We start from the raw sequence: 15,234 nt of genomic DNA on the forward strand, positions 1-15,234 counted from the left end.
AAACCTTTCACATTCAAAAGTTGATCATATTATATTATGCATTATTTCAATATCTTACATTTAAACCAACAATTGAAGAGCACTAATAGATCATTTACATAAGAACTAACCCATTATAATTTATAACCAAGAAACTCAACAATACTAGAAAACGAAATAAAAACATGTACAAATAGGAAAAACAACCCATTCATGTAGCAACAAATCTCAAACTAATGAACAAATTTGAACTCAAAAGGAAGCATAAAGCTTAGGAACAAAGGAAAACCAGCGAAATCCGCAGCTCCATTTATCAGGAAGATCAGGACACTTAGGCAACCAATGCCAAGTCCTCCTTGCAACCCTGTAATACAAAATCTCTGGCCAACTGTAGCAACATATACAAATCATACCATTATGCCAAAAACAATATATATGTTCATAATTATGGTAGCAAAGTGACACCAATTTCTTGTACATTAATTCAGGCAAACTTTCAACTTCAACCCAACTATTGCTATTGTTGTAAATATTACCATTTTGCCATTCCAATTCCCACAATTTCAAACACCTTGAAATTCCATTTCTACCCTCCCCACCAATTACATACAGCTTCTTCCCTCTTTTGCCTTGTTCAGTTTCATCAACAATTACAAGCCTAGCAAAAGTAAGCTCATTTGTAGGCATTATATCCAAACAAATTCTCCAAATACCATTCTCCAAATCGAATGAAGCAATGGAGAAAGGGTAAGATGTGGTAAAATACAAACACCCATCACAGAAAATACCTTGTTGATGAATATTATCATTCAAAATCGGATCAAACCCGTCAAAAATCCTCCATGATCGGGTCTTCGAGTCATAGACAAAGACGGATTTCGACGAGTAAATGAAAATTTTGAAACCATAGGGGAAGGAAACCAGAGTAAGAAGCTCAAACGAGAAGGGTAATTTGGGGAATCTAACAAGAATAGAAGAGCGAGACAAAATATTAGAGACTAACAAAGTTGAGGATGTGGGTAGATGAAAACAGAGGAGGCCATTAGAAGTAGAGAGAAGAGCTGATGATAACGAACACGGGTTTAGCAATAAACGTGAAGCGGAGGATTCCCGCCAAGTGCCAGAAAGAGAGTTGTAAAGTGGGAAATAACTATTGAAATGAGGATGAGACAACATAAGGTAAGAAGAGAAAGGTGATGAAGAACAATGGTAGTTTTTGGAAAGAAAAAATGGGTTTAAAAAGATGGATTTGAAGCGTTTACAAGTTGATCTGAGATTTACAATCGATTTTATAGGGAGAAAACAGAGGATGTAATCTAGGAGTTCTTCTGGTAGTTTGCTCCATATTGAGGGATCCATTGATGGAGGGTTTGAGATTTACGGCCCGTTTGGTAGATGGTAATCGAAGGATTCGAATGGTGATTAAAAGTTCATGTACATGTTATGGGAAATTTAGTAGTAGAGAAGGTTGGGAATTTGATGATAAATGTGGAAATTTGGCGTAGTTATGTAATCAAAAGAGAGGAAATTCAAGTATGTTTGGTGATCTGCTTAAAAATTTAGTAAGAGTTGACCTTCTAGATGAATTAATACAAGCCGGATTTGGATATGGTGATTATGAAGTAAAATATATTCATATATTGGCTAATGCAACTTTACTGTAGTGTGGTATACAAGAGATGTGTTCATTGAATCATTTGTATACCACACGGTGCACGGAGTTTTAAGTGATTACATACGGATTACTTTATTTGCACATCTCTCAAAGACAACAAGTGAGCATGCTACTAAGCAAAGTTTGACCTAATCATAAAGAATTAAGGGTATGTTCTGATTTATTGAACTGAGTTGAAAAAACTGAACTGTTTATGAGAGACGAAAATTAGAAGCTGAACTGAACTGAACTGAACTGAATTGAAATATAGCTAAAGATAACAGGTGCTAAGTCTTTTAAATCAAACCTTGGAGGTTTAACTCCCATAAGGAGTCGTTACCTTTCCGAGTTTCCGACTTACTTTAAAAACGTTTAAACCTATAGAGATTTTGGTTTGATATAGTAGTTTCTCTTACCTGTCTTTATAAAAATAAAGAAAATTTCATATTTGCTACCAGGAAAAGGACCCTAATTCACATTTGCTACCCCTTTAATTTTTATTTTATATTACTACCACCTAAATCAACATTTTTCAAAAATCACTACCACTAAACACTTTCCGTTACCATTTCCGTTAGTGACATCAACCACCCTCACTCCCACCCCCTCCCTCCTCAAACACCCTCACTACCTCCCCGTTTGCCACCTTCGACCACCATGACTTTTTTTTAAAACCCAGCAACCTCCCTACCCCCTGTCAGCGCCGGTGACAGCCCCACCACCTTCCCTTATCCCTTCCTCGCTGCCCCCACCCCCACTCTTAAACACCAGCCCCGACACCACCCTTCCCCCACCCAAAACAGCCACCCCCAACCCTTAAACACCAACCCCGACATCACCCCAACCGGAATCGAGCCGGAAACGGCCAATTTCCCCTTTCCCTAACCTGAATCGAGCCGAAACGACTGATTTCCCCCACCCCAACCTGAATCGAGCCGAATGGTTTTGGGGTGGTGGACAAGTGGTTTAGGGTTTGTGAAGGCCGAGAACGGTAGGGAAAGGGGAGGGGGGTCGATTCGGTGGGGGGAACGGGGCTGGCGAGGGCGGATTCCGGTAGGGGAAGGGGAAAGGGGTGGTTTTGGTTCGGGGTGAGGGTCAGGGCAACGAGAACGGGGAAAGGGAAGCGGGGTTCATTTGGCTACGTTAGGGGTGGGGGAAAGGGATAGGGGTGGGTACGCGCCGGCGGCCGGCCGAAGCTCTGGGCGCCGGCCGCCAGGGGGGAGGCAGGGTGGTGGTAGTTGAGGGGAGGAGTGGCTGGGTAGGGGGGAGGGTGGTGTGTGTGTATTAATTAATTTTTTATATTTTAATTAAGTTTTTATTTTATTTAAATAAACTTAACGGAAATCCTAACGGATTCCGTTAAGTGGTAGTGATTTTTAAAAAACGGTGATTTAGGTGGTAGTAATATAAAATAAAAAATTAAAGCGGTAGCAAATGTGATTTAGGGTCCTTTTCCTGGTAGTAAATGTGAAATTTTCCTAAAAATAAATTATTAATAGTCGTAATTAAAAAATAATGGAAGCAAAAAGCATAGAATTTAAGTCGAAGTCCTTTAATAATCATTATGATCCTTCCTTGTATCGCACTTTTCATACTAATCTTGCTGGACTAATTTCAATTTCTAGGAGAACTTTTTGCTTTCGTAGTTAAATACTCCCTCCGTCCCATTTTGATAGTTTTTTATGAGCAAATTTTAGTCCCAAAATGTTCACCCCATTTGCTTTTTCCAACAACCATTAATATTAATTTTTCACCAAAATTCCCTCCAATTTGCAACAATATTTGTGCAAATTTAAATTTCCCATGTAAATTTTGTTTTCCAATGTACTTTTATTACTTTTCTATCTACTTTTTTGCATACCCAATGTCAAGTTACTTTTTCAATGTATTATTACTATTCTTGTTTGTGTTTATTAATTCCCGTGAAAAATGCTCATAAGGGACTATCAAAAGGGGCCGGAGAGAGTATATTAATAATATGTTGTATTTTTTCTACTGTATTTATTTTTTGGAAATAGAAGTGCATTAGTTATTGAGCTAATGGTTTTGAGTTTCTAGAAATAAATTTCCTTCCACATGGCAAGAATTTGTCATTTGCAATTTTTAGTCTCCAATTCCCACCTTTAACCATTACTCCATTTTTTAATGCAATAGTTCTGTTGGCATGAAGTGTTAGGCCCCGTTCTTTTCACCTTAAAAAAAATAATATTAAGTAAAAATAAGTTCAGTTTAGTAAAAATAAGTTCAGTTCAGTAAAATTAATTTCAGTTCAGTAAAAATAATTTCAGTTCAATAAAAATAAGTTCAGTTCAGTAAAATTCAGTTTTCTTAAAGAAGAATTATAATAGAAAATCAGTAAAAATAATTTCAGTTCAGTAAAAATAATTTCAGTTCAGTAAAAATAATTTCAGTTCAATAAAATTAAGTTCAGTTCTGTAAAAATAAGTTCAGTTCAGTAAAAATAATTTCAGTTCAGCAAAATTAAGGTGAATCAAACAAGCCTTTACTCCCTCCGTGTTTTTTAAAGTGTTATAATTTGACCGGCACATAGTTTTAGGCAAATTAATTGATTAAAATAAAATAAGAGGTAAATGGAGTAGTTGGAGTATTAAAAAATTGTAAACAAAAGATAGTGGGGTTAATAATTTATTAAAAAAATAATGAATGTGAGAGGAAAGATATAATTAAAAAAAAAGTAATAGTGAGTTTGGATAGATACCATGAAAGGAGAGAGATAAAATATTTTAATGTAGTCTTTTGCCAAAAAAGGAAGTGTAGGTTTCGTCAAAAAAAAAAAAAAAAAAAAAAAAAAAAAAAAAGAAGAATTTTGGTTATGTAAAAACAAAAAAAAACAAAACAAAACAAAACAAAAAAAACAAAAAAAACAAAAAAACAAAAAAAAATGTAACTGAAGATTAATAGTGAAATAGTGAAATAAAAATTATAGAAGATTTTCTTGTCAAAAAGAGAAATAAAAAATAAAAATAAAATAAAAAAATTAGAAGATTCTTTCAAAACAAAAGTTATAGAATATGGCGATTAAATTACTCAAATGTAAAAGTTGTGAGTGTAAGAGAATTAAAGAAGGTAAAGGGATAGAGACATTACAACTTGTGAATTACCGACTATCAGATAATTTTGTATTCCAATATTTACCATTTTCAGATCAGTAATGTAACAAGTAATTACGAAGCATTACACTTGGCCTTTTTACAAATGTGATGCTGCACGTCCGGTTAACACACTTATATGCCATATCAAGCATAGACCTAAAACAAATTGAAGGATACAATCTAAACAATTAATACAATAATCAAATGACCTCTAATCACTCCAATTATCCTCATCTTTCAAGAGACCTTTACCGTTCTTGCTCCTGGTATCCTGCTCAATAACAATAAATAGTATTAATACTATGCTAACATTTATGTCTGAATAGCAATCTAGAAGGAAAAGGGAGATGAGGGAAGTATAAAAATAAATAATAATAAATAAAAATAAATAAAAATAAAAAAAAAAAAGCAATGAAAAGACCGGGAGGGAGAGAGTGAGCTTCTATTTTCTTTCTTAATCATTCCAATTTTGAAAGGATACGGTTTATTTTTTCTTTTTTTATAATTGCAACGTACACTTTATCACGGTATTTAAGAAAAGTGGACCTCACATGATATAATACACTTTTTTTTTTTTTTTTGGTAGAGATGATATAATACACTTAAAATGGGGTTAATAGGTTGTTAAGAGTATAATCAAGTAGGTCATGTGCTTTTAATTATGGTAATAGTACAATTTTCACCATAAAAATCTTCCTTTTATAGTGTGTTGCAATTGTGACATTTCCAATTTAGGGAAGTGTTGCAACTATAAAAAAAACGAAGGAAATATAAGGGATAATAATTTCATCTTTTTCTCTTCTCATCTTTTCCTTCCATTTCTCTCTATCCAAACACGATGAATTTTTTAGGATTAGATTATGCTTCATGTACAAAGAATTCCTAAAAAAAGTTTTAAAATTCAAATATTATACCATGTGCATAAATTCCCTAAAAATAGTTTTAAAATTCAGATAATATAGATTATACCATGTGCCCCCTAAGGTGAGGCCACCCCAATTTCCCAACATGAAAAACAAAATGTCTCTCAAGAGATTAACCGCTACTTCAAGTAGTAGTTTATGGGATACGAGAAGGGGAACAATGTTACCCATCCTCTTGCTAAAGTTTTACCATTTGGAGTTCAGCAAGTGTGGGTTAATCATTGTCCTCCCGAAGTTTCCCCCTATGTACTCTCAGACGCTTTGTCCCTAAACTAATATATTTTGCTCGATGCATTTGTTTATGGGTAAATCCACTACTTTTAACCGCTACAATGGACAATAAAAAATGCATTTTTTAAAGACTGCCATTTGAGAAACATAGTTTGTTTTTCATGTTAAGAAACTTGGAATTTCTCCCCAAGGTTGGAACACATGAGGTACCTTTTTTTAAATAAATGCACCTTGTACTCCAAGGGCTTTTGAAATTCCCCACATACACCCATATCTAGCAGGCATTTGATTTCTCGTAACTAAGAGCACCAACTATTTTAACCACCACACCAACCCCCCTCCCTTCTCTCCTAGTTTTCCCATCTCCCATCCCACCTAGTCTCTCGTCACATATCCGCCAATTTTTCTTGATTTTAGTTTTACCCTGTTAAATTTCTTCAATAATATTGGAAAATATATTCGAATCATGTCACAAAATTTCCAATCACACTATTTATTTTTTGCTTGAAAGCCTTTTCAATAATTACTCAAACGTCAAACCCTATTTTCATGACAAACTTTATTGCTGATCTCATTTTCTCTCTTCAATTCTAGCCAACTCCAATCAAGCAAGAAGTCAAGATCAGGGACCAGAGGCACATCGAATAGGTGAACGACAAGATTGACAACTCCACCAACACCTCTGCAACAACCTTGCGAGAACCTTCAAATACGTACTCTTGTTCACCAGAAAAGCCCTCTTATGTCACATAACACTTGCCGCTAACGGCCACAAACAATTGCAGCACAGTGACAGAAATAATGATTACCCATCACCAGTATTGCTACTTGCTGGCATTGCCGCAAGGGGGGTTGGGTTGTTTAATTGTATTGAATCTGTTAAAAGTCTACTGAACCCTAATTTTTCGTTTGATTTTCCTTTTTTTAAAAAAAAATTATTGAATTTCGAAGGAAGAGTTAATTTTGATGCAATTGTTTTAGGGTTTATTGTTTTTTGGGGAGAAGGGTTTGATCTTTTGCTAAGAGGCCATTTGGTTGAGGGTAATTGAGAAAGGGGAATATAGTAATGGATCACATCTTCACCAGAAAAGCCCTCTTATGTCACATAACACTTGCCGCTAACGGCCACAAACAATTGCAGCACAGTGACAGAAATAATGATTACCCATCACCAGTATTGCTACTTGCTGGCATTGCCGCAAGGGGGGTTGGGTTGTTTAATTGTATTGAATCTGTTAAAAGTCTACTGAACCCTAATTTTTCGTTTGATTTTCCTTTTTTTAAAAAAAAATTATTGAATTTCGAAGGAAGAGTTAATTTTGATGCAATTGTTTTAGGGTTTATTGTTTTTTGGGGAGAAGGGTTTGATCTTTTGCTAAGAGGCCATTTGGTTGAGGGTAATTGAGAAAGGGGAATATAGTAATGGATCACATCTTCACCTTAGGGGTTTTGGCATCTCAACCCCATCACAATCTTCATCAACACAATTGACAACCCTGACATCACCTAACCACCGGAAACACCACAACATCATTGTTGCTGCCAAGCATCATACCCAACAACACCAATTATGCAAACCACCGAAGCAGAGCATTTTCTACATACGAAATCTGAGAGTCGCAATTGGTACTTCAACTCTATCAGGCTTAAATTTGGTTGGTAAGGTTGCAGATCTGGATCCTCTGACTGATTTCAACCATTAAAGAGTTATAAGTCAATGTAAGAAGGTGTCTCGACAGAAGCAAGACAGTGGTGATAATGCGTGGGTCATGAACAATGGAGTTTTTGATGGCTTGGTTTGGTGTCAGATTTGTGGCAGTGATTAGTTGTTGGTGGTGACGATTGTTGTTGGAAACAGAAGGTTAGGCTACGTTGAGTTTGATGGGTGGTGGTTATGGCTTCTTTTTCTTTTAATTCTTTGTTCTAGCAAACATTTAATAATGGAACTACAGCTTTTTCCCTTCTTCAACTAAATAAGATGGTTCAATGGAGGTGTTACCATTCAATTCCTTCCCTGTTTCTTTCTCATTACTTTCGTTTGCACACCTTCTAACCAAACAGCACCTTAACATTTAATTTAAACTTGTGAAATACCAAAAATGTGATTCTCTCAAATAATTATATTGTACAGACAAGGAGAGAGAGATCCGAACACTTTCCCTCTTTGTTTACTAGAATTACACTTTAAATCTTCTTGGGAGGGGGGGGGGGGTGGTAAGGCGGTGGCAGTTGTTGTAGTGATGACTGGAATTCAAAGAAAAGGAATATACTGGATGGGCAGTTATGGGATGAGGCATTACTACAGAAAAATATTTGGGTGTGAAAGGGAATCAAAGTGAGTTGGTGATTTAAAGTAACAGATTTAAATATCTGCTAGCTTTGGGTGTACGCAAGGTATTTTGTAAGTTCTTCATGATGCATGGTACATTTTACAAAATGAAGGAGTACCTTGTGTATATCTTAAAATCTTATCCTCTTAGGGGTACATGGTAACTATCCTACCTTTATTAGATTATTTATTCATCTAAATAAATAAAGAATACATATTCTATTCTGCATACTGTAGCTAAATTATTCCAAACTGCTAATGTAAAACAGCCAAATAATTACTAGAAATGAAAGAGATGATTTCAAAAAATTACCAAATCATCGCGACAAAATTCAGATGAAGACCAGACGAGAATCTGCCTATCGTTTCCACCTGTGTACAGCTCCTGGAAACAAAGAGCCTATTCCCATCAGCCAAGCAATGGGAGCATGAATTTAAAAAATAAAAATAAAAATAAAAACCTCAATAATTGACTATGTAATTAATCACCAAAAGAACACTGTTAAATTATCACCCATATTAAAATGTTAAATGCACAAAAATTTGACTATTTAACTATTGTTTTGTATCATCAATATTAGTTCCTATGGAATCCTTAAAAATTTAGCAATTGGTATGGTTCCTATTGCTATATATATATAAGGATTTCATAGGAACTAGTATTGGTGATACAAAACAATAATTTAATATTGGATTATTACTTTCAAAGCAGCCAACAAGTAATGTTGCATTAGAATTTTGAAATGAGTAACTGAGTATCATGAAACCCAAAATTAAATAAAGCTAAATGGGAAAAATCATCTAAAGCATAGTGGCCAACTGGCTAGTTGCTAAATGTGTGAATTGATAATAGAAAAAAAATTTAAAAAAAAATATTTTTTAAAAAAACATTAGAAACAAAAAAGAATAACCAAGAATTAGACAAATTGGTAGGTGTCATGCTGATACAATTAATAGAAACCAGAGGCCAGAGTTATAGGTTTTACAACAAAGTACAACTTCAAACATATATTTTCTATCATACCAAAAACGTCTCAAGATTAAGTTGTTAGATATTTGACAGGTTGATAGCACAGGAGCCTCAGTTATACTACAGTTATATTTATTCTTATAACCTGATTGTATTATACCAGTAATGCAGGAGAGGTCATAACGGAGTCTTTCAGAAAATGACATCAAGAACAATAGCTAACCTGATCTTGTGCATTAAACCAGCAACTATTAACATTATCATAGTGGGCACGGAAAGTAAGAGATGTTTTGCCAGACCAAAGATCAAATGCCTGAAGCAAAAAAAATGGAAATCAGAAGACTGCCAATTTCATCCCCAATGGGAAGGTATAATAGATGTGAGACATAAACTTTACTTTCACAGATGTCATGCATGGAACAAACACAAGAGAAGAATCCTGAGCCACAGCGAATTGTATCCCTTTGCTATTTTGCAAGCGAGCAGTTTCAAAATTCACTAAAGTGTTGCACCCAGATTCAATATCCCACAATCTTAATCTTGAATCAGAACCTGAAATTTATAATGACACAAATGTTGTACCATTTGGAATAGAACATCAAAGAAATCACCAGCTAACTTTACTCGAATCTACAAGACAGTTTTTTCTGTGCAACAAAGTGTATTATAACTACCTGCGCTGAGAAGGTACATGCCATCATCAGTTGCCTTTAAGCCAGTGACAGCACCATAGTGTGCAGTTGCATGATCGTGACTTGACATCATCCCAGGATGGCGTCTTTGCTTTGAGTATCCAGAAGAGACTTTCTTCTGTTCCCCTCTATTCTTTGCAGAAGAATTCTGCCCCATTGGCTTAGATATTGCTGCCTAGATTAGACACAATAGCATTTAGATTCCAAACGGTGGGTAAAACAATTATTATAACACATGACTTAGATTTTACCATTTACAAAGATATACTCCCTCCATGTTTTTTTAAGTGTTACAGTTTGACCGGCACATAGTTTTAGGTAAATTAATTGAATTAAATAAAATAAGAGGTAAGTGGGGTAGTTGAAGTATTAAAAAATTATAAAGAAAGATAGTGGGGTTAATAGTTTATTGAAAAGTAATGAATGTGAGAGAAGAGATATAATTAAAAAGTAGTAGTGGGTTTGGGTAGGGACCATGAGATAAGAGAGATATAATATTTATTGTAGCTTTTTGCCAAAAAAGGAAGTGTAACACTTATTAAAACACGGCCGGATTTTGTAAGTGTAACACTTATTAAAACATGGAGGAAGTATTGGTTTGACAAATTGGATCCCCGGTGCTTTTCTAGTAATATGTAAATAAATTTAAGATGTACAAAAGCAGCACAAAATCCAGTTATTCCTACCTCGATACCGTAACAACAGTATTGACATCCCTAATTCGCTAGCTTATAACATCTATCTATCAATCAATGAAAACCTTAATCCCATAAGTGGGGCGGCTACATGAACCAAAAGTGATTATTCCTTAAAGTCATCCACAAAAATCTTCCTCCTCCATCCCTTACGATTAAATATCACATTCTCAAGCAAATCCATATGCTTAATATCCTTCCTAACTCCTTCCAACTAAACTGATATGCTTATCGCCATCCTTGGCACACTAATAAAAAATATAAAATAATCATCAGTTGTCTTCTAAACAATATCAAGCTCCTTGTATCTTGAGAAAAAGAAAAAAAAAAAAAAGATAATTATCTAAAAGGCCAGACAAATTAAAACTACTCTAAGCAACAAGCAAGAATAAGACCTTTTCAGCAACTGAACGTTCCAACAATGGTTGCCGCCTGCCAAGTTGAGACTTGGCCTGATCTAAAACAAGAAAACACCCAGCACGTCTGATATCCCAGTAACGTATGGCACCATCACAGCCACCCGTCATTAAAATCCACTCACTTGATGTAGACCATTCAACTGCCATTACACCATCTGCGATTGCATATGAACATAAAATATGAGATCTCTACATCTAATATAAATTAGTATAAATAGTCACGTGCTTTTTATGATATTGTGATGAGCTGAATTGACGACAATAAGCATTCAAATAAAGTGCAAAGTATTGAAGACTAGACAAAATTAGGTAGCATACTAGGTCATGTCAGCATGCATAGCAATTATAGCATAATATTTAGTAAGGAAATTATAAAATGGTGCATCCTTTCACATAATCATAAACTCAGAAAAAGAAAAAAAAAAAAAAAAAAAAAAGTACTAAACATGGACCTTTTTCTAACTAACGGTAAGAAAAAGAGTTAGAAGGTTAGGATGCCTTCCTCTTAAGGGTCAAACTTACACATCATCATACAATAATAGTAAATACAGAAAGTTTAAACAGTAGGCAGACGTACACAGACATAAGCATCACCAAGTAATAACTAATACTTCCTCCGTTTCTTTTTAGTTGCTACACTTTCCTATTTTGGAAATTTTAAATTAGTTGCAACACTTTCCATTTTTGACATTCTTTTCTCTCTAACTCTCTCCTACCCACATGGGTCTATCTTATTTTTCAATCTATCTCTCTCCTCTCAAAAACTGTCTAGGAGACCATGAAAATAAAAGTGTAGCAACTAAAAAAAACGGAAGAAGTAGCACTATTTGTATGGCAACCTAATCTAAGTGACTAAATAATATACTTGTACTTTTTCTAAACCCAAATTGGAAATAGATCATCATGAAAAAACCTAACAACTTATCATAGTTATCAATAACTCCCAAAAATGAGAATTATAAATTGGCAAAACTGGGCAAACAGCATCGGTAAACATTGCTTCCAACCCCAAACACCCCCCCCCCCTCTCTCTCTACACCCCTCCTCCCCAACACACAACACCCACACAAAATTATATATTGCAATGCATGAAAGTTCTTTTTTCAATGAAATCCAAACCCTAGTCCATCAAACTATATAAGCCATCATTATACTTGGGCCTTATTCCTCACAATCTACAAAAATAAATGCCCTTTGTCTATATAGGGTCAGAAACTGCCAGCATTATCTTTAAGATAACAATAAGTACCCAGATAATCTCCTCTATATCTCAACCCTACCACAAATTATGGAATAAATCATGATCAATATTTGGCCTTTCTATTAATCAACATATTATGCTCAATAATGTCAGACAAATACTTATATCTTATAATTAACAATATACCACGATGGCCAGACAATGTATGAGAAAATGCCCCTGAAGCAATATCACAAAGACGAACTTGAACATCTTCAGTTCCAGACGCTATTAGCATATGGGAGGTTGCAATAGGACTCATGGCAGTCTTGTAAACTTTTCCAGGCATCTTAAAATTCATAACTACCTATCAAACAGCAGTCAAAAATTAGTAACAATTGACTACTTTAGAGCACGTGAAAAGCAAGTATACATTGGACTAGTACCTGGGTGGTGTTTGTATCCCAAACATTGATGTGATGATCATAGGAACCAGTGATAAACAGCCCAGTATCAATTGGATACCATGTGGCTGAGGATACAGCATACTTATGTCCTTGTTGGTGCTGTTTATCAATAACAAACAGGCTCTTGTGCCTCGCAACGGAGTCTCCAACCTCAAATTCTGATGCACGTTGAACATCAAAGACAGCAGCAGATGCATCTGAAGCAGCAGAAAGCAAATACCTCCCCTCTGTTAAATCAACCTGGTTTTCTATCAAAAAAATGTGACAAGAAGATCTCTCAATAAGGGATATTCTATATGTATCAAAACAATAAGTTTCCTTGTGTAAAAAAAGGAAATGTACACGTCCACATCATAATCAATATTCAAGTTACCATTTTGTTTCTTTTTTTTTTTTCATTTTGCTTTAACTAAACATCTTTCATTATGTTTTCTTTTTAGTGTCTAAGGAGGTTAGGATTTTGGGAGTGAGTTAAGCCAATGCATACAAATACACAGATCGTGCTTCCTTGGTATGAATTAGATTCTATTCGTCTTCTTTATTCTTAAGAAAGCTGCTCAACCTTTCCCTTAGCTCTTATTATACTACCTCCGTTTCAATTTTTTTTTGTTGGTAAGCAGGGCCCACACAGCCCATCCTATCACAGGAGGAAACTGTGGGTGGGAATGCCCGGGGATGTGCTCGATCCTGGGTCGAGACCACAGAACGTGAGTGTACCTCCACTGAGCTATTCACTCACTGCACCTCCGTTTCAATTTATTTACAACAAAGGTTTTCTTTCCTTTTTTACTTGTCATTTCTTTCTATTCCTCTCCTCATCACATGCAACTCTCTCTCTCTCTCTCTCTCTCTCTCTCTCTCTCTCTCTCTCTCTCTCTCTCTCTCTCTCATCACATGCAACTCTCTCTCTCTCTCTCTATCTATCTATCTTCACAAACAAATTTTACCTAAATAATGGTGAATGTCACATCGTTGTAAATAGATTGAAATGGAGGTAGTATGAAAAATAAAAAAAGATTGATATATACAAAAGTAGAGAGGGTCAAAGAAAGGCGAATCCATTTGGGAGAAGCAAATATCAACTAATTGAAAACAAAAATACTTTAAAGCATCCTCATTTGACATTAAAGAGTGATTATAGAAGCCTCTAGCTGTTAGATAGTTTTTATTTACTTCATCAAAATATCAACTTTGTGCAAGATCCCACTCGTGGAAATGCAAGATTCCATTGTGATAGATTCAACCTTGGCAATGACAACTGTCTCTCTATTAATTTAAACGGTGCTCTTCTAAACTATAAAAATCAATTTAGTTCAGTATTAACGCTATAGATGTCAACTTGAAAAGTCGACTAGAACAAACATTGCATAAAAAGGTAGAATGCAATTACATAATTTTTAGACGTATAAGCCATAACTTTCTTTTTCCCATTTTTTACCTTCCATTTTCTGGAATATTTGTCAAGTGTAGTAACTATAACACTAAAGCATCTACACCACTCTTAACTCCAAGTCTCCAAGAAAACAGAACGCAATAAAAGACTACTATTATGGAACAGCGACCAGAACATGTTTTCCAGAAGTAAAGGTCACAAATGACATCAAGGTAATGGCTAATTAAAACACAGCAAATAACATATGGAGTACTTCAAAATTTCAGCTTAGTATTCGAAAATTAAGCACAGGCTGTCTAACTGTCTTATTGCAACAGCTCAAAATAATAGCATGACAAACCACAATGTTATATTTGTTATATAGTAATATTTAGCAAAAACAATAAACAACGAAAAGATGGACAATTCATTCTAAACTTTTCAGAACTTATGAAATTGTTTTACAACATGGTAATATTTAGTTTCAATAATTAACATCCTTCAAATCAAACAAATAATGATCACCTTTAATAAAGAAATACTCAAATTAAATACCATAAATTACATTAGCAAAACCCTAAAACCTAAGTACTAATCACCCAAATAATTCAACAAGCAAAATTAATATTTTTTTAACAAAATTACTTCTAATGGTAAGCAATAAAGAAGGTTTGAGGAAGAAAGAGAGGGACCTGGAGAGAATTAACGGCGCCACGATGAGGAGAAATGAATTCTTTGAAGTTAGAAAGATGGAGGGAAGAAATGCGACGAGATCGAAGGCGACGGGAGAAAGAATTTGGGCGTAATTTACCATCTTCTCTACTCGTAATATCTTTCCACAACATTTTCGGCGCATCTTCTACCTTTATTTTGCGCCTGATTTCTTACCAACCAATCTCTTTCTTTCGTTTTTTTTTTTTTTTTGATTCAATTGCTTTTTCTGGATTTCAGTTCGTTTTGGTACCAAAATATAGTACTATGATAGCATGAGTAGTAGTGAGTGGATTAGAGAATAGAAATGTTGTTTCAAAAGTTTGGGATGGATTGAGAAATTTTTGTTTTTCTTTTGGAAATTTTGCGAAAAACTACCATTTAAATGACGAGTTTTGAGAACAACTACCATTTAAAACTTTTTTTTGAAAAAACTACCACAAAAACAAAAAAAAAGTTAGAGTAGCACTACCTTGTCTAACTTTCCGGCAAGAATCTT

At 34.8% G+C, this 15,234-nt stretch overlaps 2 protein-coding genes across 3 annotated transcripts; both read right to left on the reverse strand.

Moving 5' to 3' along the window:
- Positions 1 to 231: 231 nt before the first annotated feature.
- Positions 232 to 1,338, reverse strand: LOC145613154 (F-box/kelch-repeat protein At5g43190-like). The gene has a single exon (XM_081668216.1). The coding sequence runs from the start codon at positions 1,336 to 1,338 to the stop codon at positions 232 to 234; it is 1,107 nt and encodes a 368-aa protein (XP_081524342.1).
- Positions 1,339 to 4,691: 3,353 nt separating this feature from the next.
- LOC145614551 (WD repeat-containing protein ATCSA-1-like) lies at positions 4,692 to 14,955 on the reverse strand. 2 transcript variants are annotated; one of them, XM_081669608.1, is made up of 9 exons: positions 14,717 to 14,955; positions 12,632 to 12,892; positions 12,393 to 12,552; positions 10,982 to 11,160; positions 9,874 to 10,066; positions 9,597 to 9,751; positions 9,423 to 9,512; positions 8,543 to 8,629; positions 4,692 to 5,017 (listed from the first exon to the last, which is right to left on the reverse strand). In XM_081669608.1, the coding sequence occupies exons 1-9, from the start codon at positions 14,867 to 14,869 to the stop codon at positions 4,958 to 4,960; spliced, it is 1,338 nt and encodes a 445-aa protein (XP_081525734.1). In that variant the 5' UTR covers positions 14,870 to 14,955; the 3' UTR covers positions 4,692 to 4,957. The 2 variants fall into 2 exon arrangements, with proteins under 2 accessions (XP_081525734.1, XP_081525735.1); XM_081669609.1 differs by having other exon boundaries at positions 4,696 to 5,017; positions 8,543 to 8,614.
- Positions 14,956 to 15,234: the final 279 nt, after the last annotated feature.

Source organism: Chenopodium album, chromosome 25, assembly GCF_948465745.1.
Source record: "Chenopodium album chromosome 25, dcCheAlbu1.1, whole genome shotgun sequence".
Taxonomy (NCBI): domain Eukaryota; kingdom Viridiplantae; phylum Streptophyta; class Magnoliopsida; order Caryophyllales; family Amaranthaceae; genus Chenopodium; species Chenopodium album.